The following is a 23,184-nucleotide window of genomic DNA, read 5'->3' on the forward strand; positions in this document are numbered from 1 at the left end:
AACCATATATACAGTGAGAAGATCAATTAGAATGACATTCAGAATTTTATGTGAGCAACCTCAAGAATTTTAGACGAAATAAAGAATAACATTGGAGGGAAGTTTAGCATGAGTTGCAAACGGTGATCTGGGATTATTCATATAGATGATACATTTAAACAATGAAAAAGTATCTATTTCTACCAAATATTTCTGTAGGAAAAAAATTATGGTCACAGATTCTGGTACTACTAGAAATTAAAAAGCCAATTATGAAGATCTTTCAGATAATTTTTAAGTTACATAGAAATAACAAAATTATTGTTAGAATAATGGATGAAAATCCATGCCCCAATTATACTCCTCTCGAGGTTTACAGATTATTAATATATTGCCTTAGGAAATTAATCTTGTACTTCCATTAGTAGGATCAAGCACAATTTAACTAAGAGTTATCAGTTTCTCTATGACACAAGAGTGTCTGGGAAGCACTGTTATTTACCTGGTAAGTTTTTATATCATCAACTACTAATTTAATGAAGAAAAAACACAGACTATCTTTTAAATTTTGTATTTCTTCTCCTGCCCTTCTCATTATGGTCTTGTTGTCTCAGTATAATCAACTTCTAAGACCATAGATTAGGCCTAGAGGGGACTTTTTCATTTCTATATAAAGGAAAAAAAATAAGACCATAGGTTCAGAGAAGCCCATTAATAAAAAGGTAGGTCAATAGTAATGCCTTTCAAAAGAACAACAACTCATGAAATAAGTTAATAGAGGAATTAAAATTTGCACTTCGTTGTCACAGATACTAGAAATGTTTTTTTTTCTCGTAACCGAAATCCTTAGATATATTTTTGCAGTTATCTCTGTGTTATTTTAATATACTTTTACAAAATTATGATGACCTTTATATATGCATTCCTGTTTTCTGTGGAAAATGTAAAATCAAGGAAAATAATTTGAAGAACAACTGAATATAAATATTAGCTGTTACTCAGGAAGCTGTGACTTTACAGTAGTAATTGGGTTAAACCTATTGTCTGAGTATAACTGACAAAGGACCATATATGCTTTCTGGGTAACTGATATAGAATGAAGATATTCAAATTAATTCCCCTAAATAATAACTCAATTTAATGAGTTTCATTTAATAAATTAAAAATTCCATTTAAATAAATATATATGTAAATGACATATGATTATATATATGTATGTGAAGAGATGGTAGTTTTAGTTAATAATCTAGATATCAAGATTTTAAATGTAGTACTACTCTTTTGTTTTAAAAATCTATCTTCTAATTGTTCATTCTTCACTTATTTATTTCTCTTTCACATACATGTATGTATGCATAAGAAAATACATAGAGATACTTAAGAGATAGATACTATGCCCTATTTGTCATAAAAGGACAATATACTAGACAAAGCCAAAAAATTTAACTTCACTGAGTTCAAGAGACCTTAGTGAAGAATTAGGCTTTTTCTTCTTTTGTGACTTGAAAAAAAAGAGATGGTGAATGATAGTTTTTGAGGAATGAAAATAGAAATTCAAAGATCTTCCTTTACTGATATTCATCTGTTTTTCAAAAAAAAATATTTATTTAGCATTTTATTTTTCCAGTTAAATGTAAAAACAATTTTTAACATTTGTTTTTAAAACTTTTGATTTCTAAATTCTCTCCCTTTCTCCAACCCCATCATTGAGGAAGCAAGCAATTTGATATAGATTATAAATGTATAGTCAGGCAAAATATTTCTATAACGGTCATGCTCTTATGGAAGAAAACATGGACCTGCCAAAAAAATATTTAGTAAAATAAGAAAAGTATTTTTTCCAATCTATATTCAGACACCACCAGCCTTCTTTATCATGAGATTTTCAGAACAGACTTGAATCTCTGTATTGCTGAGAAAAACCAAGTCATTCATAGCTGATCATCCTACATTGTTCCTAGTTTGTACACAATGACTGTACACTTTGCATCAACTCATGTAAGTATTTGTAGGTTTTTCTGAGAATAACCTGCTCATCATTTCTTGTAGCAGAATAGGATGCCATTGTAAGCACATGCCACTCTTTGTTCAATCATTCCTCAACTGATGGGCATACCCTCATCTCCTTGTAAATATAAGTTATTTTTTCCTTTTTGTTTTTCATCTCTGTGTATACAGGAGTAGTAGTGGCATTTCTTGGTCAAAAGACAGACATGATTTATAATCCTTTTGGCATAGTTCCAAGTTGCTCTGCAGAGTGGTTGAACCAGTTCACAACTGCAACTCATTTTTCCTGAATTTCGTCCAACATTTGTAATTATTCCTTTCTACTCTTTTAGTTAATTTCTATATTTTTTGATTTTATTTATTAGAAAGGTTTTATTTGAGTTTTATAATTTCCCCACAAATCTTGGCTTCCTCCCCCCACCCCTCACAGAAAGCAGTTTGTTAGTCTTCCCATAGTATACATTGATCTAAGTTGATTGTTATGAGAGAGAGAGATCATATCCTTAAGGAGATCTTCATCTTTTCAATATATTTTTATAGCTATTCTTAAATGAATGTCCTACTAGTTTCTGACTAGACTTCAAGAAATGAACAAGGAGGGTGGGGCCAAGATGGAGGCACGAAGGCAGCATTTCCAGGGAACTCCTTCCCCCCAAACCTCCAAAAAAACAAAGGATGGCTCTAGCCAAAATTTAGAGGGGTAGAACCCACAGAAAGACAGAGTGATACATTTTCCCAGCCCAAGATAGCTTAGAAGATTTCTTTGCTGCAGAGATTTCTTTTGCTCTCCTTGGGGTAGGACTCTGCTGTTTGCCTACATTCAGATATTGCAGTTTGGACTTCCATACTAAATAACCAAGCTGAATCTCTCTGTATAGCACCAGGGCAGAGGGAAGTGGGAGGGGCACATCTACATATCAAAGCACAGGCAAGAAAGCATAAGACCTCAGAGAAATAAAGGTCCCAGTGGGATGTCCCAAAAAACCCCAAAGCCTTGGAAGTGCTGTAAATTAGTCTTGGGCTGAGGAAATGAGAAAACAAGAGAAAAAGAAGAACCTGACCATAGAGAATTAGTTTAGTCCCATGGAACATCAAAACACATACTCAGATTATGACAAAATCAAACCTTGTGTATCCAAAACCTCCAAGAGAAATAGAAAATGGGCTCAGACTATGGATGAACTCAAAAAAAGACTTTGCAAAGCAATTAAGGAAGGTGGAGGGAAAATTGGGAGGAGAAATGAGAGCTATTACAGAAAAATCATGAAAACCAAATCAAAAGCTTGGTGAAAGATATACAAAAAAATACTGAAGAAAATAATATGTTAAAACCCAGTTTAGGCCTAATGGAAAAAGCAACACAAAAGGCAAATGAGAAGAATACCTTAAAAAGCAAAATTGGCCAACTGGAAAAGGAAATAAAAAAGCTTTCTGAAGAAAATAACTCCTTCAAATGCAGCATGGAACTAAAGGAAGCTGATGAGTTTACAAGAAATCAGGAAGAAATAAAACTCTTCCCCAAAAGCCAGAAATTAGAAGAAAAACTGTGAAGTATCTCATTGGAAAAACAATAGACCTCGAAAACAGATCCAGAAGAATTAATTTAAAAATTATTGGGCTATCTGAAAGCCATGACCAGGAGATGAGCCTAGACTTTATTTTTCAAGAAATAATACACCAAAATTGCCCTGAGATCATAGTAGCTGAGGGTAAAATAGAAATCGAGAGAATTCATTGGTCACCCCCTGAAAGAGAGCCCAAAAGAAAAACTTCCAGTAATATTATAGCCAAATTCCAAAACTCCCAAATCAAAGAGAAAATTCTAAAAACTGTCAGAAACAAACAATTCAACTACTGAGCATCCACAGTCAGGATTACACAGGATCTGGCAGCATCTACATTAAGGGCTCATAGGGATTGGAATATGATATTCCAGAAGGCAAAGATCTTGATTTACAACCAAGAATCAACTACCTATCAAAACTGAACATTCTCTTTTAGGGGAACAGATGGACTTTCAATGAAACAGGGGACTTTCAAACTATCCTTTTGAGATGACCAGAGCTGACCAGAAATTTTGATCTCCAAGTACAGGACTCTGGTGAACCATAGAGGAAGTGGAAGAGAGGGACTATGAGGAACTTGATGATGTTGAACTGTTTGCATTCCTGCACAGGAAGAAGATATTGATAATTCATATGAACTTTCTCATTTATAAGAGCAGTTAGAAGTAGTATATATAGACAGGACATAGGAAGGAGCAGAATATAATGGTATAATATAGTAAAAAGATGGAATCAATGGGTGATAAAGGAAAGTCTTGGGAAGAATGGAAAGAAGATGAAGAAAAAGCTGAGAGATTTCATATGAGTCAAGAACAAAGCTTTTTCAATGGAATGGCAGCGGGGAAGGCAAGGGGGAGTGAGTGAGCCTTCATTCTCATTGGAAATGGTTCAGGGAGCAAATGACATATATACTTAATAGGGTGAGGAAATCTGTCTTGACCTGGAGAAGGATGGGAGGAAAGGGATGGGATGAGGGGGGATGGGGGGAGGGAAGGGGGAATAGGTGATAGAAGAGAGGGAACATCGAGGGGGAGGGTACTCAGTTTCAACAAACTTTTGGACAGGGCCGGGATGAAAGGGGAGAGAGTATAATAAATGAAAATGGGGAGAAATAGAGTGGAGGTACAGCTAGTAATAGCAACTGTGGGAAAAATATTGAAGAAACTTCTCTGGTGGACCTATGATAAAGAAAGCAACTCACCCCAGAGACAGAGCCATTGAAATCTGAACACTGACTGAAGTACAATTTTTTTCCCTCTCTCTATTCTTGAGGTTTCTCATCTTCTTGGGGGGGGGAGGAAGTTTATATTTGTTCTTATGTTTACTCTTATAACACATTAAATTTACATCCATGTATGTCATGGAAACGATGTAGAGACTATCAGACAGCCTTCTGTGTGGGGGGGGGAGGGAAGGGAAGGTGGGAGAAAAATTGTAGAACTCAGAGCCTTGCAAAAATGATGGGTACATATTAATATTGTATATAATTGGAAAACAAAATGTGAAAATGTCATAAAAAAGTCAACAAGGGTGAGTGTCAAGGTGACTTTATATCAGCCCCTCAATAGTCACCTAATAAATAGGCTTTCTATTTAGCAAATTAGCAAAACTGAGCCCTAAACTTATCATAACAAGAAGTCTCTCATATAGGTCTTAGGGTATCAATAAGTAAAGTGCTTTCTAAACTGTAAATTCTTATATGAGGGGTAGTTTCAATAATAGAACAATAATAACAGAAGTAGCAGATGTGAAAGTAGTAGTAGTAGTAGTAGTAGTAGTAGTAGTAGTAGTAGTAGTAGTAGTAGTAGTAGTAATTGCAATAATAGTGGTAGTAGTGCTAGAAGTCATAGTAGTGGTAGTGGTCATAGTAGTAATCATTATCATGGTAGCACTTGTACTAATATTGGTACAAATAGAAGTGGGTAGTGCATTGTGGTACCTTACTGAGATCGGCATGCTAATGAGTAGCTCAAAGGTGGAAGGTCTGAGAGGAAAAAGCTATTCTGTTGGATAGTCCACTGAGATATAGGTTATAATTCATCGGTTGTTGCTTCTATTGCCAGATTTCACAAGCTGGTGCTTGCCAGATTTCATAAACTGGTGCTTGCCCAGTGTTTATATGCTCCATGATGCCTTCCTGAGGGGACAAAAGGAAACCAATTTAAGACCAAGAGATTCCCACAGAAACCAGACATCTCCAATAGTCCTGTTATCTATTAATCAGGCCAGGCTAAAAAGATTCTGAAAAGGAAAGTGAGCAGGATTTCTTGCACAGCATTCCCCTCAGTATAATAAGTATAATTGTGCAACTCAATTCACTAATCACTTGTTTGGTTGTTGTGTGGTCCTCTTCGGTCAACCAGTTGTAGTAGTAATTGTGGTAGTGATGGGTGGTGGTAGTGTTGGTGGTGGTCGTGGTAGTAGTAGTAGAAATGGTAGCTTAAACAAAGAGGAAGAAAAATTAATAATTATTAGTTAAGTATCAAAAATAGAGGGTGATATGTAATAGCAAGTGCAGCAACGAAGAAGGAAGCTTTTCTCTATAGTTAAAAAAAAGTAATCAGAAAACAGTTTATTGTTAAAGATTTCTTTTTGGAAACTTATATAAAGCATTTTGCCTCCACCCTAAACCACATTTTCTTTAAGCTTCCATGGTTAAGTCAATTCAATTAGGTTGCATTTTATCCAAGAACAAAGTCATGCACTGTAGTTAAAGAGGGAGCTTTCTGTAATAAATATAATAGAAAGTGAAAACAGCTTTCTATTAGCCTAACTGTGTATTCAATATCTGTCATCCCAAAGACAGAAAGCAGCTGAAATGATAGTCATTTTGCACATCTATTTTCAATAAAACTTTCTGGTAGTGAGATTTTTTTTTAAAAAAGCTACACTGGGGGTGGCTAGGTGGTGCAGTAGATAGAGCACCATCCCTAAAGTCAGGAGTTCCTGAGTTCAAATCCAGCCTCAGACACTTAATAATTACCTAGCTATGTGGCCTTGAGCAAGCCACTTAACCACAGTTGCCTTGTAAAACTCTAAAAAAAACCTCCCCCCCAAAAAACAAAGCTACACTGGACAGGATCTCAGCCTTAGAAAAGTTCAAATGAAAATGGTTCATTTCAAAAATAGTGATAGCTGACTCAAATGGAACAAATAATCATAGCACATGCAGATTTTATGACATGAAAAATCTTTGCAGCAAACATTGGGGAAGGTACACATTTATAGAACCTAACCCCTTCTTTAGCATTTTAAAAGGTAAGAGGTTTATTTTCATTTATTTTTCTAGGTTTGTGTCAACTTGAGAGAAATATTGAATAAGGCAATAGATCATATACACAGTTTAGAAAGCAGTGTCTAGTTCATACTGCTTATAGTCCAATAATGATAGACGTGGAACATATATAAACAAAGGAAGGTTTCCTGGAGAAAGACAATTTTTGATCTGGGCCTGAAGAAATGAGGAGTGTGACAGAGATCTAGGCCATCCTAAGCAGAGGAAAAATATGGAAATGAGTGCAAAAACTGGAATGACTGTATTGCAGTAACTAGTCCAATTTACTGAGGCAAAGAGTACATGAGAATAAATCACAATCTTCCTAGTTGGAAGAGATCTCAAAAGTTAACTAATCTACCTTATAGATGAACAAACATAAATCTCTTCATAATCCATTACAAGTTGTCATCCATCCTTTGCTTGAAGACCTCTCGTGGCAAGGGAGGTAGAATAGTGTTGTGGTGGTGGTAACTATTTCTCAGGGGAACAAAAAATCAATAGTGGAAGCACTTTTGAAAAGACTTATTAGGAAGTCTTTCTCATGCATTGAGTTGGAATCTGTCTTTTTGCAATAACCACCCATTGCTGATTGATATACATAGACAAAAACATACTCTTAAAGCTTTTCTAAAAGTGTCCACTTCATATACATTTTGATCTCATAAGAGTTCTGATAGGAACAACATATTATTATAAAGTGAAATAAAGAGAAGACACATTTGCCAGTGTCTGACTTGACTTCACAATGGAAGAGGAATTTCCTAGAAAAGATGGCATCCTCCAGATGCTTGCATCTATCCAGATATTTGCATGTGATATTATTTGATGGTACTATGCTTTGGAGCTGCACAGACCTAAACATATATTCACAAGACAATTGTTAAGATACTTGAAAATACCTTTTAGCTTTCCTTTCTCCATCCAAAGCTTTCTCTTTTGGGGGGTGAGGGTGGGTAGAAGGTAGAAACAGTTCCTTTAAATGATCCTTATGAGACATGACTCCAGGTATCACCATGTTTGATCGATTTATTCCAAGATATGAGTAGAAAGAGTTCCCCTGAGAAAGAGTATATATGTACCCTTTCTTTTTGTTGTATATGTCTATGGATATATCTTCAATGAAGTTCTCTGAATTCAATGGAATCTCTGAGACAAAATGAAAATCTTAGCTACTTTATTAGCATAATTCAAAAATTAAATTCCTGAATGGTTGCACCCATTCACAAATCTACAAAAATATGTATTTCTTTAATACCTCAAATATTGCATATTTCCATTTCTTATTTTTGTTCATTTTCTTTGTGAAGTAAAGCTTGTGTTTATTAAATCTTTATCTGAAGTATTTTGCCATCTGGTTGTTTTTAGTTTGCAATTCTTTTGACAACTATGTATAACCTTTTACCATGTATTTATTGAGAGATGACTTTTTTATATTTTGTTAGTTTTCTATTTATGTTGAACATCAAAGCTTTTTTCAGAGATAATTGATGGCAACAATTTCTAAAAGGTTAAGCAAGTGGGGGAGGGGGAATTTCCAGAAAAGAGAACAAGAGTATTTGAGATACTCTAAGGATCATGATGTATTAAATAAGGGCTTCTGTTAAAAATATATTCTTGTCCTGGAAAGACTTACATGAATGCTTAGTGAAGTCAACAGAACCATGAGAAAATTGTTCACAATAATGACAACATTGTGAGATGATCACCTATGGTAAACTTAGTTCTGAGCCATAAAATGATCAAAGATAATTCTAAAAGATTGGTGTTGTAAAATCCCTTCTACATCCAGAGAAAGACCATGGAGTCTGTAGACAAGAGTGTATTATTTTCAATTTTTAAGTTTTGTTTCTTGCTTTATGATTTTTTTGCCTCATCTTTTTCCCCTTTTGCTCTGATTCTTCTTTCATATCATGACTATTATTAGAATATCTTTAATATGATTATACATGTATAACTTTTATCTCATCCCCACTGTCAAGAGGAGGGTGATAGAAGGGAGGAACTCAATCTTACCAAAAAATCACTGTTGAAAACTATCTTTGCTTGTAGTTGGATAAATAAACTTATCAAAAACATTATTTGTCAGCTGTTAGCTCTTTTTCCCCCTACTTCCTCTTTCCTTCTTTTTCCTCCTTTGTTTTCTTGAACATCCTTCTATAGTCTGTGAATTGAATCCATTTCCAAAGTCTTCCTGAACTCCTTTAAAAAACAGACTCAAATATCTGATTTTATTCATCTTAGTAAATTTCATGGGAAAAAACCTGAAGAATTCAATAGAAAATTTGACAAAAGATTCAAGAGAACTAAAAGGTAAACATCAAAGACTAATTACAAGGGATTGAATAAGGATGAATTGTTTACTATTATATGTGGAAGTATAAACCATATGGACAAGATTGTTATTAGTAATTGGATATTTAAAAGGAAAGATGTGGATAGAACTGAGTAGGATATGATTCTAAAAAGTCAAATGGTATAGGAAAAGATTAAGTCCAGTTACCATCTTATACAAATGAAGTGTGAGAAGGAGGAATTAGATGGAAAAGGTGCATTAGTAGTTCTGGAAACTTACTCTCTTTGGATTTGGGTTAAAAAGGAACAATATACACACCTACACACCCACATAAATATATCCATAAAAGTATAAAAGCCTTTTAAATCCCAAAAGAAATAAAGGGAAGGAATAGGAAGATGGTGAAGGAATATGATAAAGGGGTACATAGAAGGGCATGTAAGGGAGGCATTCTTGGAAGGGAGGTAGGTTAAAGAATAGGAGGGCAAGGTAGCAAGAATAAAGTAGCGGAGTAAGGAGGGGTGGTGGTTTTCAGGAAATCTTATAAAAATGAAAGATATACACAAACTAAATATATCAACATCTATGAATAATATGTCCATGCATATGCATGTGTATTTATATGTGTTTGTGTGTGTATACATATATGTATATATGTACACATATGTATACACACATGTATATATATATATATATATATATGTTATGAGGCCGGATTTGAACTCAGGTACTCCTGAATCCAGGGCCAGTGCTCTATCCACTGCTCTATCTAGCCACCCCATTTTCTGGCAGCTTTTAGTATTTTCTCTTTGACTTGGGAGTTTTGGAATTTGGCTATAATATTCCTGGAAGTTTTTCTTTTGGGATCTCTTTCAGTTGGTCATCTGTGAATTCCCTCAATTTCTATTTTACCCCCTGCTTCTAGGATCTCAGGGTAATTTTGTTGAATTATTTCTTGAAAAATGAAGCCTAGGCTCTTTTCCCTGGTCATGACTTTCAGGTGGCCCAATAATTTTTAAATCACCTCTTCAGCATCTGTTTTCAAGGTCACTTATTTTCCCAATGAGATATTTCACATTTTCTTCTAATTTTTGACTTTTTTGAAGAGGTTTATTTCTTCCTGATTTCTTGCAAAGTTATCGGCTTCCTTAAGTTCCATTCTGCATTTGAAGGAATTATTTTCTTCAGAGAGCCTTTTTATCTCCTTTTCCAGCTGGCCAATTCTGCTTTTTAAGGCATTCTTCTCCTCATTTGCCATTTGTGTTTCTTTTTTCCATTTGGCCAAAACTGGTTTTTAACATATTATTTTCTTCAGTATTTTCTTCAGCTAATGATTTGTTTTTCATGACATCTATATCACTATCATTTCTCCTCCCAATTTTTCCTCCACCTCCCTTGATTACTTTTCAAAGTTTTTTTGAGCTCATTTATAGCCTGAACCCATTTTCTATTTCTCTTGGAGGCTTTGGATACAGAAGTCTCAAGTTTCTCATCTTCTGAATCTTTCATGGGACCAAAGTAATTTTCTATGGTCAAATTCTTCTTTTTCTTTGCTTGTTTCCTTAGCCTATGATTGATTTATTGCACTTCCAATGCTTTGGGGGCTTGGGGGACAACACACAGGTACCTTAATTCCTCCAAGGTCTTATGAGAGGCTCTGACTGATCTCTTACCTGTTCTTTGATATGTAGATGACTACAGGTGCTCCCCTCTGTCCTAGAACTGTGAGGAGAGTCCCTGCTCCACTGTCATAGTATGGAAACCCAAACTGCAAGCTGGATCTGGCAAATAGCAGAGTCTTGCCCCAGGGAGAGCAGAGAGATTTCTGTAGTCTTTCCTCACCCCCTTACCATATGGAGGCTGTGCTTTGGATGTGTAGGTTGGCTTCCCTAATTTCCACTGCAGGTTCTCACAGCAGGGCTGCTCTGAGGCCAGTGCTTGCTCTGTACTTACTCTGGTGCAGCAGAATTCTCTCACCACCCTTTCAAGCTGTTTCTTTTTATCCCTTCCTTGTGTTGTACTGCAGCTGTGGGTTTTTTCCAATCCCCTGGTCCCAGTGAAACAGATCTTTCCCACAGAACTTCTAAGTTGTCTTGGACTGGGAAATAGTATCACTCAGTCTTTCTGTGGTTTCTGCCCCCCTAAATTTGAGCTAGAACCATAATTTGATGGCTTTTAGAGTTTTGAGGGAATGAATTTCCAGGAATTCCTGCCTTCATGCTGCCATCTTGGCTCTGCCCTGCTACTACATTTTCTAATGACCTATTGGTAGCTGTCATTTTTCAAGCCCTGGTCTATAGGAGCAATATTCACATACACTGAGGACACATATTTACAGAACAAGTGAGGCAAAAACAAATAAAACAAAATGTATTTTGAGAGATTGCTAGAATGGATCAGAAGTGAAACAATGGCTAGTTATATACCTGTAAGAGGTAAAATTTGAATTTAGATCTTGTCCACAATTCTGATAATCTGTCTGTTGTACCAGACTGTCTTATTGTCACTATTGTTTTAATTGTCACTGCTCGTTTTTTTTCTCCTTTGATTGGAACTTAGATTAGTATTCTGGTAATCAAATGCAGGTAAATATAACAACTACTATTTATAATTGAATTTAAAATATTAGGATAAAAGATAATTTTCTGTGGTGTGTTATTTCATCATCTTTCAATATAGTTTGGATTTCTTCTACTTGGTCTCTATATTTCATAGCTTTTCATTATATGTAATATAGAGTGTATGAGTTTTTCAATATGGTGACATACATTTATAATATTCTTAGATTTTTATGGATCATTGTTCTCCCTGGATAATAGTTGGCAACGGTTTTATCTATAATGATGTCCTAGTTCCAATTTGCGTTAAGAATTTACCAATATATTTTGAGGTTTGTATTTTGTTTTGGGATTTGAAATCTGTTGTTTTATGAAGAAAAATGAGTCTCTGGTGCATAATTGTTACAGCTACTTAACTGCATTTTTCTAGGTATCCAATAGATACTAAATTTTTCTTACCTACATGTGTTTGTTTCACAGCTTCTTTCATATTCTTGTATCAACATATATCGATCATTAAGTCCAGGATGCTTTACATGTTCTATCCTAAATAGTGCTTTTTTAGGATTAAATTTTTAATTCAAATGTGAGATATATACTTTAATGACATAGTTATCTTCATGTCTACTGTCCACCTCTAATCCCAAGCAAAATTCACCTGACTTCCTCCTTTGGGCACTAACAATAACTGGGCTTTACTAAAGATGTAGATCTAATTATTTCCCTTCCTATCAAGGGTAAATCATAGCCAGTAACTAATACCTCTTTTTAAGAACATCATTTTTGTTCAGTCATTTCAGTTATGTTTGACCCTCTTGTTTATCTTCAAGGCAAAGATATTGAAATGGTTTTCTACTTTTTTCTCCCATTCATTTTACCAATGAGAAAATTGAGGTGAACAGTGTTAAGTGACTTGCCCAGGGATACACAGCTATTGAATTTCTCTCAATTTGAACATAGGTAGATAACTCTTCCTGACTTCAGACTGGCACTTTATCTCCTTCACCACCTAACTCACCAAATAGACTCCTGGTCCAGAATGGTATTTTATTGGTATTATAATTTGCATTTAAAATCACTAAAGTGTGTATCTTGCAAAGAGAAAAATCTCTTTATTTTACTTTTTATTTACTAGGATGTCATAACTTAAATATATAGAATTTAATGCATATATAACATTACTTCTTTTGCTTATTTGAGGATCACAACAGACCTATACTTATAGTATTATTATCATCAATTTACAGATGAGAAAAATGAAAACTCAGAGAGTTTCAAGACTTGTCCACTCCAGGAATCTAGCCCCAGGATCTTAACACCAAGTTGAGAATGCTATCCATTATGCCATGTTACTTCCACTCAAAATCATTTGCAATTGTCTATTAATGCAATACGTTTTTCTTGCTCTGAATCTAGTTCTTAGTTTAGCAGTTAGGATTTGCATGATTAAATTTAATTTTATCTAATATTTAATAAATTCAAATCAAGAATCTAATTTGACATTTAGTATGTATACTAGTCATAAAGGGATATGAGAAGGTAAATAAGAAAGCTTATAGTCTAGTGGGGAAGATAAAATTGCATTTACATGATTCTAATTAGGATGTGATTGGCCATAAGAAAGTCATAAATTTAATAATACTAGTAAGAGTATTTCTTTAGTGCTCAATGTTTTCAAAGCACTTTACTTGTTAAAACATTGCAACCTTTTTGGGATGCAGGTGCTAAGATCATTCTTATTTAGCAGATGAAGGCACAAATGCCATATCACACACACACACACACACACACACACACACACACACACACAGAGAGAGTTTTGCTTTTAAAACATCTCCTACATTTTGGGATAGTTATTGATAAGCCTGAGAATAGCTACAGGAAGAGATCCAGTCTGATGAAAAGCATCAAATTCATGTCATTTATTGAAGGATTTAAAAAAGTACAGGAGGAGAAAAGGCTTAGAAGTGGTGTGAATAGGTCTCATGAAGCAAATAAAGGGATTTCACATCAAAGAGGAATTAAATTTGGTCTAGTGGGCAACATGAGGAATAAAGTGTAGAATTTTTGTCCTTCTTCCTTCCTTCCTTCTTCCCTTCCTTCCTTCTTGTCCTTCTTTTCTTTCTTTCTTCCTTACTTTCTTCATTCATTTTTTCTTTCCTTTCTTCCTTCATTTTTTCTTTTTTTCCTTCCGTTTATTTATAAGAAGTTTCAGTAGACTTAGCCTTGTAATAAGAATGAATTTTTTAATATTCAGAGACATTGAAAAGTAGAATAGGTTGGAGTTTGAGAGTTCCTTACATTTAACATCTCCTAAGTAAAGGCTGAATGAGTACTTCTCAGTTATATACGGAGGGCATCCTTTTTAAATACAAGTCAGGTGAGATAACCATGGATCTTCTCTCAGTTTCTGAATTCTAGGATTTTATGATTTCTGATGACTTTCATTTTGAAACATTAGAACATTTGAGATGGACCTCAGATGTTGGGTGAGATATTCAAATATTGCTAATTTGCAAATTTGGACTCACTATAAATTTTCACATTTCTGAAATGTTGAATATAGCCATATTTTTTATCTTGATAATTTGGGCTTTTAATTGTAAGAAAAATATCAAATGTTTTAATAAGAAGGCACTAAACCGATGTCTGAATTATTTTGCAAGTACAGTATTTTCCCCCATATTACCTTATTTTTGCTCCAGATGCCAACATAGTCTTTTATTTTGAAGATGAATCTTGAAGTACCACTAGGTAAAAATGTTTGTCATTAAAAGGATGAATGAAAAACAGATATCTAGATCTGATGCATTAACTTTGCTCTAGAGGAACCTCTTAAGGCATCTTGAGCTTGAATTATGCCTCTGTCCTGTTGGAGTTACCGGAGAGTACATGAAGAAGAAGAAGAAAGGAAACCGAAAGGGTGTAGTAGGATGAAAAACAAAACCAGGACTAATGAAAAGCCAGAATCAATTTTGCTGAATATGAATGAAAGTGTAAAGTTGGAATGGAGAGAGAGAGAGAGAGACCACTGAGCTGGGATTAGGTAGAGTTGTAGTTACCTTCTTTAGCATCACATGAAAGGACCATGAGTTTAGCAAACAGAAAAAAATAGCAAGAAATATAATCAAAAGAAATTCAAAGGTAGAGAGAGAGAAATCTGAAGCCAAAATGAAAAAAGTCAGCAGGTGAAGAGAATTCTAGAGTCAAGAAGAGTGTTTTTTTTTTTTTTTGGAGGGGGGGTGGAGTTTTAATAAAGCAAAATGTGAAATGGAGGCCTAAGGAAGCTGCTGGTGGCAGGAGTCAAAGAGGATGTCTTTAGAATGGGGCAAATGAGCTTAAGAAATGACAAGTGTGCTGAAAAAAATGCCATAGAAAGAAAGTGGAATTCTGTTATAGCCTTGAGCATTCTTCCTTTCATAGAGCTTGCTATGGGGGGAATGTGTCAGTTCCAATAATAAGGCAGTAAAAAGGCCAGTCAGTGTGATGGAAGCACATTTAAGTAGTAGGCATCCTTTAGCAGTTCACAGTCCCCCCCCCCTGCCCCGCCTGTCTGATGGATGCCCCACTCTCCTTGTCATGGATATACGGCTCCTGAGAATCAGGATGCATCTGCTTTCTCCTTGACCTGCAAGTAGCACAGGCTGAGATGAACTTTGATTACTAGAATTTTAAATACAAATTTAATGAAAGGAGAGAGATCAGTGATTCAAAAGAGGAAAATCTTTTTTCAAGTCTTCATTGTCCCAAGTAATAGATACTGTTTGCAAACTTGAACAGCTTAGTTCAGTTCTGTTTGACATAAATAATAGCATACCCTATCTTTAAGGACCTTGCATTCTACTGGGAGAGACATAGAGGGTATTCGAATACTTAACATAAAGTTTATGCAAAGTGATTTCAAAAAAGTAATTAAATACTTGGGAGAAGGGTAGATCAAGAAAGGATTCCTAAAATGGCATCTTGGCTGATGGAATGGAAGGGTCCTAAAAGTTAGAGATGAGGAGGGAATGGACTAAACATGGCTTTTCACTAACCACCTCAGGGCAAAAAAAGGAAACTTGGCAGGTGAAAGTGATATGGATACCATTACTTTGGGGTTGTTTTTATTTTCATCTTCTCTCCTCCCTAACACATCTAAATGCCACTTATTTTTATTTGTATGACTAATGAAAATGAATATCTCTCAGAATAGGTAGGAAAGTAACAGAATAAAAATAGAAAAAAACTGAAGAAAAGATAAAAAAGTTATAAACTAAAGTTGATAGAAAGAAAAAAAACTGAAAACAGGGAAACAGTGCTATATAGGAACTTTTTCATATGAAGTCAATAAACATTCATCAAGGTCCTCCTATAAGCTAGGCACTATGCCAAGATGGAAATATAAAGACATAAAAATAATAGTAACAATAAAAACAGAGCCCTAGATCTCCAGTAACTCAAAGTCTAATGAGGGAGACAAGTTGCAAACAACTATGTATAAACAAGATAAATTGGAAATAATCTTAGAAGGAAGGTGCTAAGATTAAGGAGGACTGGGAAAGACTTCTTGCAGAAGATGAGTCTTTAGCAGAGAAATAAAACAAGCCAGGGAAGTTAGGATAGTAAAGAAGAAGAGAAAGTTCTAGACATGAAGAACACCAGCAAAAATACCCATAGTTGAGGTGAAATATTTCATGCTAAAAATAGGAAGAAAAGCTGGTTAGAATTCAAAAGTATGTATGTGGAGGAGGGCAAAATGTTTGAAGATTGGTAGGGAAGGAAGGGGTCAGACTATAAAGCACAAATGAATATCAAACAGATAATTGTTCATTTTATCTAAGAGGTGATTGCAAGCCACTGGTGTTTTTTTATGTTGGGGGGTGGGGTTGCTCTGGTCATATTTGTCCTTTAGGAAAATCAGTTTGACAACTAAATGAAGGATAGACTGGAATGGGGAAGACTTGATATGGGTGACCACTAGAAGCATGTTACAATAGTCCAGGAATATGGAACCATATCAAGGTAATGGCAATGTCAGAAGAGAGAAGGGGGAGTATAGTATAAGTAATAATAAGAAGGCAGAAATGACAAGACTTGGCAAGTGATCAAATATGGGGGATATGAGAGAGGCATTGAGAATGACACACCTAGGATATGATTCTCTGTGACTGGGATGATGGTTTTACCCTTGATAGGAATCAGAAAGTTAGGAAGAGAAGAGAGTTTTAGAAAACAATAATGAATTTGTTAACTAAGTTGTCTTTGAGAAAGCTGACTCGCTTTGTCTAATATACTGTTAGAGATGTAAGACTGGAGGTCAAGAGAGAACTTAGGACTAGAACAATAGGTCTGTGAGTCATTTGCATAGAGATGATAACTTAATTCTTAAGAACTGATAAGATCAGCAAATTGAGTAGGAGAGAGAGAGAGAAGAAAAAAGGACTTAGGCCAAAAGTCTGTGAAATACTGACAGTAGGTTTGAACTGTATAGATTATTCCATCTCCCATCTCTGTGACTTTGCCCAGGCTCTCACTCATGCTTGCAATAGCATCATTCTTACTCAGCTTCAAGGAATCACTGTTCTTCTTTAAGAACACCTCCTCCAGGAAACCTAGTCTGATTCTACCAGTTACTAGTACTTGATTCATTTCTTATTACTTTGCATTGGCCACCAGTATTGTTCAGGCATTTTCAATCATGGTCCTATTTGGGGTTTTGTTTGCAAAGATACTGAGTAGTTTGCTATTTTCTTCTATAGTTCATTTTACAGATAAGGAAACTAAGGCAAATAGCATGAAGCATCTTGCCCAGGGTCACATAACTAGGCTGGATTTGAACTTGGGGAGATGAATCTTTTTAACTTCACCACCAACTTTCTACCCAATGTGCCACAGATTATAGACATATACACGTGTATGTCTGTATATACATATAGATACATACATGTAAACAAGTATAAACATATATATCACTTATCAATCCCAGGAAATAACTAGTACCAGAAACTGCTTCCAGTTCATCAGACTTCAACCATGCACATATGTGTATATTTATATATATATATATATATATATATATATATATATATATATATATATATAAACAAGTACAATGATTTCTTTATACATATTAATTTTCTCATAGAAAATAAGCACCTCCAGGATTGCTTCATTTTTCTCTTTATATCCCAAATAGCTAGTGTGTCATAAATGTAACTTAGTAGGAATCAAGAAATACTTGTTAAATAATTGAATGAAAAAGTCTCTAAGTGAGAAGAGGGTTTATTTTTCTCATTGAATTGTCAATTTGTTTCTATTTCTGGACAAAATTAGCTGAAGTCCAGTGAATTGGAAGTAATTCATACTCATTATTTACTTGGATTGATTAGTGTTATATATGCATGTATGTATATACAAATGTGTATGCACATAATGTGCATATAGATAAATCTATCTATATACCCCTGACACACATAAAAACACACACCCCGTTGACCATTTCAAAAATTAATGACCCATTTTGTCTGTAAGAGACTATGGAACCAAGTTGCTACTCCTTCACTGGTCAATGAACGATGATGACATCCAGTCTTCTAGAGCTGTGCTATCTGCTATTGGGGCAGCAAAGACCTGGCTCTCTCAGGTAACCTCATCTTTCTATTTCTTTTTTCAGTACCGGATACCAGTTTATTTACTATTCACCTGAAAACACAGCGAAAGCAAAGGAAGTTCTCGGCAACATTGATCAACTACACCCCCTTATATCAACTCACGCGGATGGATTGCTTAATTCTGCCAGCCAGCATTCTCCAGACAGCCTGAAGAATTCTTTAAAGATGCTTTCAGAAAAAGTAAGATTCAAATCATAGCTAGAATGTAGCATGGTGGGGGAAGGATGGAGAAATAGAATAACCAAATCCCTGCTGAGCTTTCTTTCTGTATGAATTGCCAATCATATCAATGGGAAATGTTCAATATGCTTGCTTGAAAAATAATCTTTAAAGCATTACTGAAAGTTGAGAAGTGAAATAGTCTTATACCTGATTCAAATAGCAGGGAGTACTTTTCCTTATATAGCAAATGAAACCTGTTAGTGACTCAGATTTATTTTCTCTTTTCTGATCATTAATGTCATTTCTTTCCTTTGCTCTTGGCTTGAGTGAACTTCATATTGGAATCTTTTTATTAGTTTTATTCCTTTCCTATGGTGACCATCCAAATTGACTAAGCATGTACAATCCTGTATGAAATTAAAAATGTCTCCACTTTCAAAACAGAAATAAGGGCACCTTCCTTTTGATCCGCAGCTCTGGTAGCAGCTCAGAGCATGTCTTCTAATTTTTCTGATGCCGTTTTTCCTCAATACCAAAGTAGGACCTATTGGACCTATTGACTAGAATTCAGTTGATAGGACCATAGGCTCAGATCTGGAAGAGGCCTCTCCTTATCTATATGAGATAACCAAGGCCCAGGTAAGACATGTAGCTTGCCAACTTCACACAGTTCTAAGTAGCAAATCTGGAATACTAACCAGATCCCCTAACTCCTAGATTTTCTGTCCTACATTAATAAATACTAATTTGCAGTTTGAGAAAATGTTGAAAAGCAAGCTTTACTAATGAAGGCTTCCACAGTTAGTTGCCTACAGATATTAGAAATAGCCTCATAGGACTCATGAAACTATTAGAACTCAGGTTTGTTCTGGGTGTCTCTGAAGTTCAAGTCTAGGAACCATTAAAAAGGAGAAACAATCAGATAAGCATATCATGACCGGGAGATTAAGTGACTTGTCTAAGGTCATAGAGTTTATGAGGAGCTGAAAGGAGATTCTAACAAATTTAGGTTCCCTGACTGCAAAGCTCATTCTTTCCTCTGTGTTAGATTGATTAATATTCTCCTGCTGTTGAAAGACACTTGCAAAGACGAGCATAATTTTCTAATAGGGACTTGTATAATTCCTGCAGAGATCAAAAATAGTCTGCCACTAACAAAATATGTATTTCAGGTCTCCCCAAAGACCATGTTTTAAAAACATTGACAAGAAGAGGCAGTAGTAGAGACACTCCTAAGGAAAAGACAAGTGCAAAACTAAGTTAATGCAGTGGAAGTAAAGTCTAGTAATTGGACTGCAGGATAAGAAGAAGCCATTTTTGTAGAGTCCCTATAGCGTGATGTCTAAGAGAAGTTTGTGAGATGAGAGAAAGTCACTAAAACAAATTTCCATTGTTATTCTTGGTAATTCCTTCCCAACAACTTCCTGGGTATATGATCCTGTACAAGTTATTTAGATTTTGTTAGTCTTGTTTATCTCATTGTCAACATGGGAATAAGAATAGTACACAAATCAGGGGTTATTAAAGGAAAAAGATGAAATCAGAGTATCAAACAGGTATTAAGTGCTCATTATTTCTTCATTTCTCTGCATTTTTTATTTTTAGGTGTAAGGCACTGTGCTAGGCACTAGGGATGCAGAAACCAAAATGAAGCCGTTCCTGTCCCCAAGAAGTTTATGCTGTATTGTAAAGGGTAGGAGATAGTAAATAATATGAACACAGAAAAGTTAATGTCAGTATACATATACATATACACATACACAGGCACATTTTCATTTTGGTCTTTGAATCCTCATTGTCTACCAAGGTGGCATATACCTAAAATAGTAAAGAAATGAATGATTAAAATAAATAATAGTAAATATAAATACATGAGATGAATAATGTCTGATGGGACTTGGTTGATGAGGACACAAACAATTTAATTCACTTCCTCTAGGAGGAGGTATTTGAGATGAGCTTTGAAAGAAGCAGGGATTTCAGCCTCAGCCACTACTGGCTTTGTTACCTTGGGCTCTTTATGCCTCCATTCTCCTTCTATAAAAGGAGGTTATTGGACAAGTTGGTCTCTAAGGTCTCTTGCCACATGCATTCTTCCTGTCTGTATTCTTGTGATTCTATGAGTCAGATTTGAAGATGGGTGAATTTTAAACTGTCTGGAGAATAGGCAAAGTCTTGGAGATTGGATTGAATTGTCATAAAGTGGGATGAACATATAAAATAGTTTTACTAGGAAGATGAATTCGCAATGGAAAGCTATTTTTAATAAGCCTAGAAATAAATTCTGAAACCAGAAAATAAAAGGTATTGAATTTAACCACATGAGTTTGTATTTTTTTTCCTCTACAGATAAGAGAAAGCCATTGGAACTTCTTGAGGAGGGGAATGACATGTTTATATCTGTATTTTAGGAATATCAGTTTGGAACAATGGGGGGAGGAAAGACTGGGGATGGAAGATCCCATAAGTGGGGAGATAAATTAAGAAGCTTTTGCAATATTTCAAGAAAAAGGAAATGATTGCCTGAACAAGGGGACACTTGCCTTAAAAATCAGGAAGATATACTTTCAAATTTATTCTCAAATATTTACAAATTATGTGACCCTAGGTAAGTCACCTTCCTTCTCTATGCCTCAGTTTCCTTATTTATAAAATAAGGGAGTTGGACCCAAAGGGACTCAAAGGCCTCTAAGATTTCTCTCAGTTCTCAATTTATGATCCTTTAATCCTAAGACTGTCGTGAGTGGGATACGCAATAAAAAATAATGGAGGTAGTTTTGACCAGACTTGGCAACTGTTTGGATGCAAAGGATAGAGGAAAAGAAATCATGGATAACTCTTAAGATCTTCCAGAAGAAAGATGGCACCATCAACAGAAATAAGAAAGTTAGGAACGGGGAATATTCTCTAGACAAAATAATGAATTATAACAGTTAACTCTGAGATGTCTATGAGATATACAGTTGTAAATGGTAAAAAATAATGGAGAGAATAAGACTGGATTAAATGGAATAGAGCATCCTCTGGACAGAGATCACCACCAAACCATCAAAAGATAGTGTATGCAAAAACCTTAATAAACAATAAGGTCTGAATAAATGTGGCTTGTTATTATTCAACTGCATGAGAAATAAATTTAATAGCTACCTACCACTAGCATAATTTTGAGTGCTTAAGAGATGTTTCTTCTTATTAACATTAGTGATAATGTAGCATCTCAACTGCATGCATTGGAAATATAAAGTGATTTGAGATTCTTTTAGGTATTTGTATTTTGTGGGACAGATTAGCCTTTAGGTACCAATAAATGTCTGTGTCAGCGGGCAAAAGGGGAGAAGAAAGAGAAGGTTGTTTCAAGACAGAAACACTAAAAGTTGAAGGTGGAATAGCAAAATCAAATAATTAGGGCCCTTTGTTGGATTTCTTCAGCCTCTTAGATTTGGTGAGACTTTTCTGGGTGCACCTAAGCTGAAAATTACAGCCAACACCGTATCCATGCAGTGATTACCAAGCAGTATTTATATTCTTCCTGTGCACTGGGCAGGGATTTGTCATTTCATACATCATTTACAACTTACTGCAGTGAGTGATTCTTTTAGGGGGGTTATTTTTCTCCTCATTTAATTCATCACTGCTCAACTTTTTTCCCCTCCTTTTTCTTCCTTTGACTAGATTGCCTTTACCTTCCAACAAATCTGTCAGTACGAAACTGTGAAAAGATTTTTATTTTACGTTGTATGTGCCAAATATTTCTTTTTTCTATGGTTTCATGTCTGAAATTTCAAAGAATCTGTTAACCAAATTCTACGTTGCATAAGATTTCTATTAGTAGATTTCAGAGATAAAAACCAAGAGACATTTTGTTGATGTAGTGTACGTGTTCTGTAGCAAAATTGATTTGACAGAATTCACTATTTGAATTTACACTTTTGTTATAACTTAGGTGCAGTAGAAAAATGGTTTTTTCAAGTTTCAGAGTTCTGTCTGTGTACAGAGAAATATGGAAATTCTGCACTCATTGACCTATTTTTTTATTCTTTAAGGTAGTGCTGGTATATTTAGGTCATAAGATTTAGAGCGGGAAAGCACTTAGAATCATATTAGAGCACGTCTCCTATGTTACAAATGAGGAAACTGAAAGTCAGAGAGATTTTTAAAGTCTTTTGCCTATTTTCATGACTTACAAAGTCAGGAATCTAACTGAAATTTCCCCACTTCAGATCCCTGGATCTTTCCACTAAATCACCTTATCTTTCACCAGAAATTGACTTATATTTTTTTTAAAAATGGGGCTATCTCATTTGTATAGATATATATAGAGAGAGACTTAAGATGATTATAACTTTAAGGAGAGGTTTATCTAACTTTGTTCTCAAGATTCATAAGATTTTATCTAATAATAAAAATTCACTTTTTAATCTACCATGCTTTTTTGACATTACTATTAGCTAGATAATTCATATATATAGGCTACTCCCTCTTCTCTGTATAATTTTAACATACCTTATCATTGCAATGAGAAGCTTAAAAATCTTAAAAAACATTTTGGTGCAGGGTAGATAAGTAAGAAAAAGGACATAAATAGTACCTATATAACCAAAAATTATACTACTATAGTTATTATACTCATCTTTTTGTTTTTAGTTTTTTTTGCAAGGCAAATGGCGTTAAGTCGCTTGCCCAAGGCCAC

The 23,184-nt window shown here is 34.9% G+C and overlaps 1 protein-coding gene across 14 annotated transcripts in view; it reads left to right on the top strand.

Moving 5' to 3' along the window:
• The window catches only part of INPP4B (inositol polyphosphate-4-phosphatase type II B), a 981,822-nt gene that overhangs the window by 530,241 nt on the left and 428,397 nt on the right, over positions 1-23,184 (top strand). For all 14 annotated transcript variants that reach the window (XR_012477007.1, XM_074229241.1, XM_074229248.1 and 11 more), the window contains one exon: positions 18,335-18,512. Coding sequence is in view for 13 of the 14 variants with exons in the window: in XM_074229241.1 (XP_074085342.1) it covers positions 18,335-18,512 (178 nt within the window). In the remaining variant the exon portion in view is untranslated. The remainder of the gene's footprint in view (positions 1-18,334; positions 18,513-23,184) is intronic.

Source organism: Macrotis lagotis, chromosome 3 (genome assembly GCF_037893015.1).
Source record: "Macrotis lagotis isolate mMagLag1 chromosome 3, bilby.v1.9.chrom.fasta, whole genome shotgun sequence".
NCBI lineage: Eukaryota > Metazoa > Chordata > Mammalia > Peramelemorphia > Peramelidae > Macrotis > Macrotis lagotis.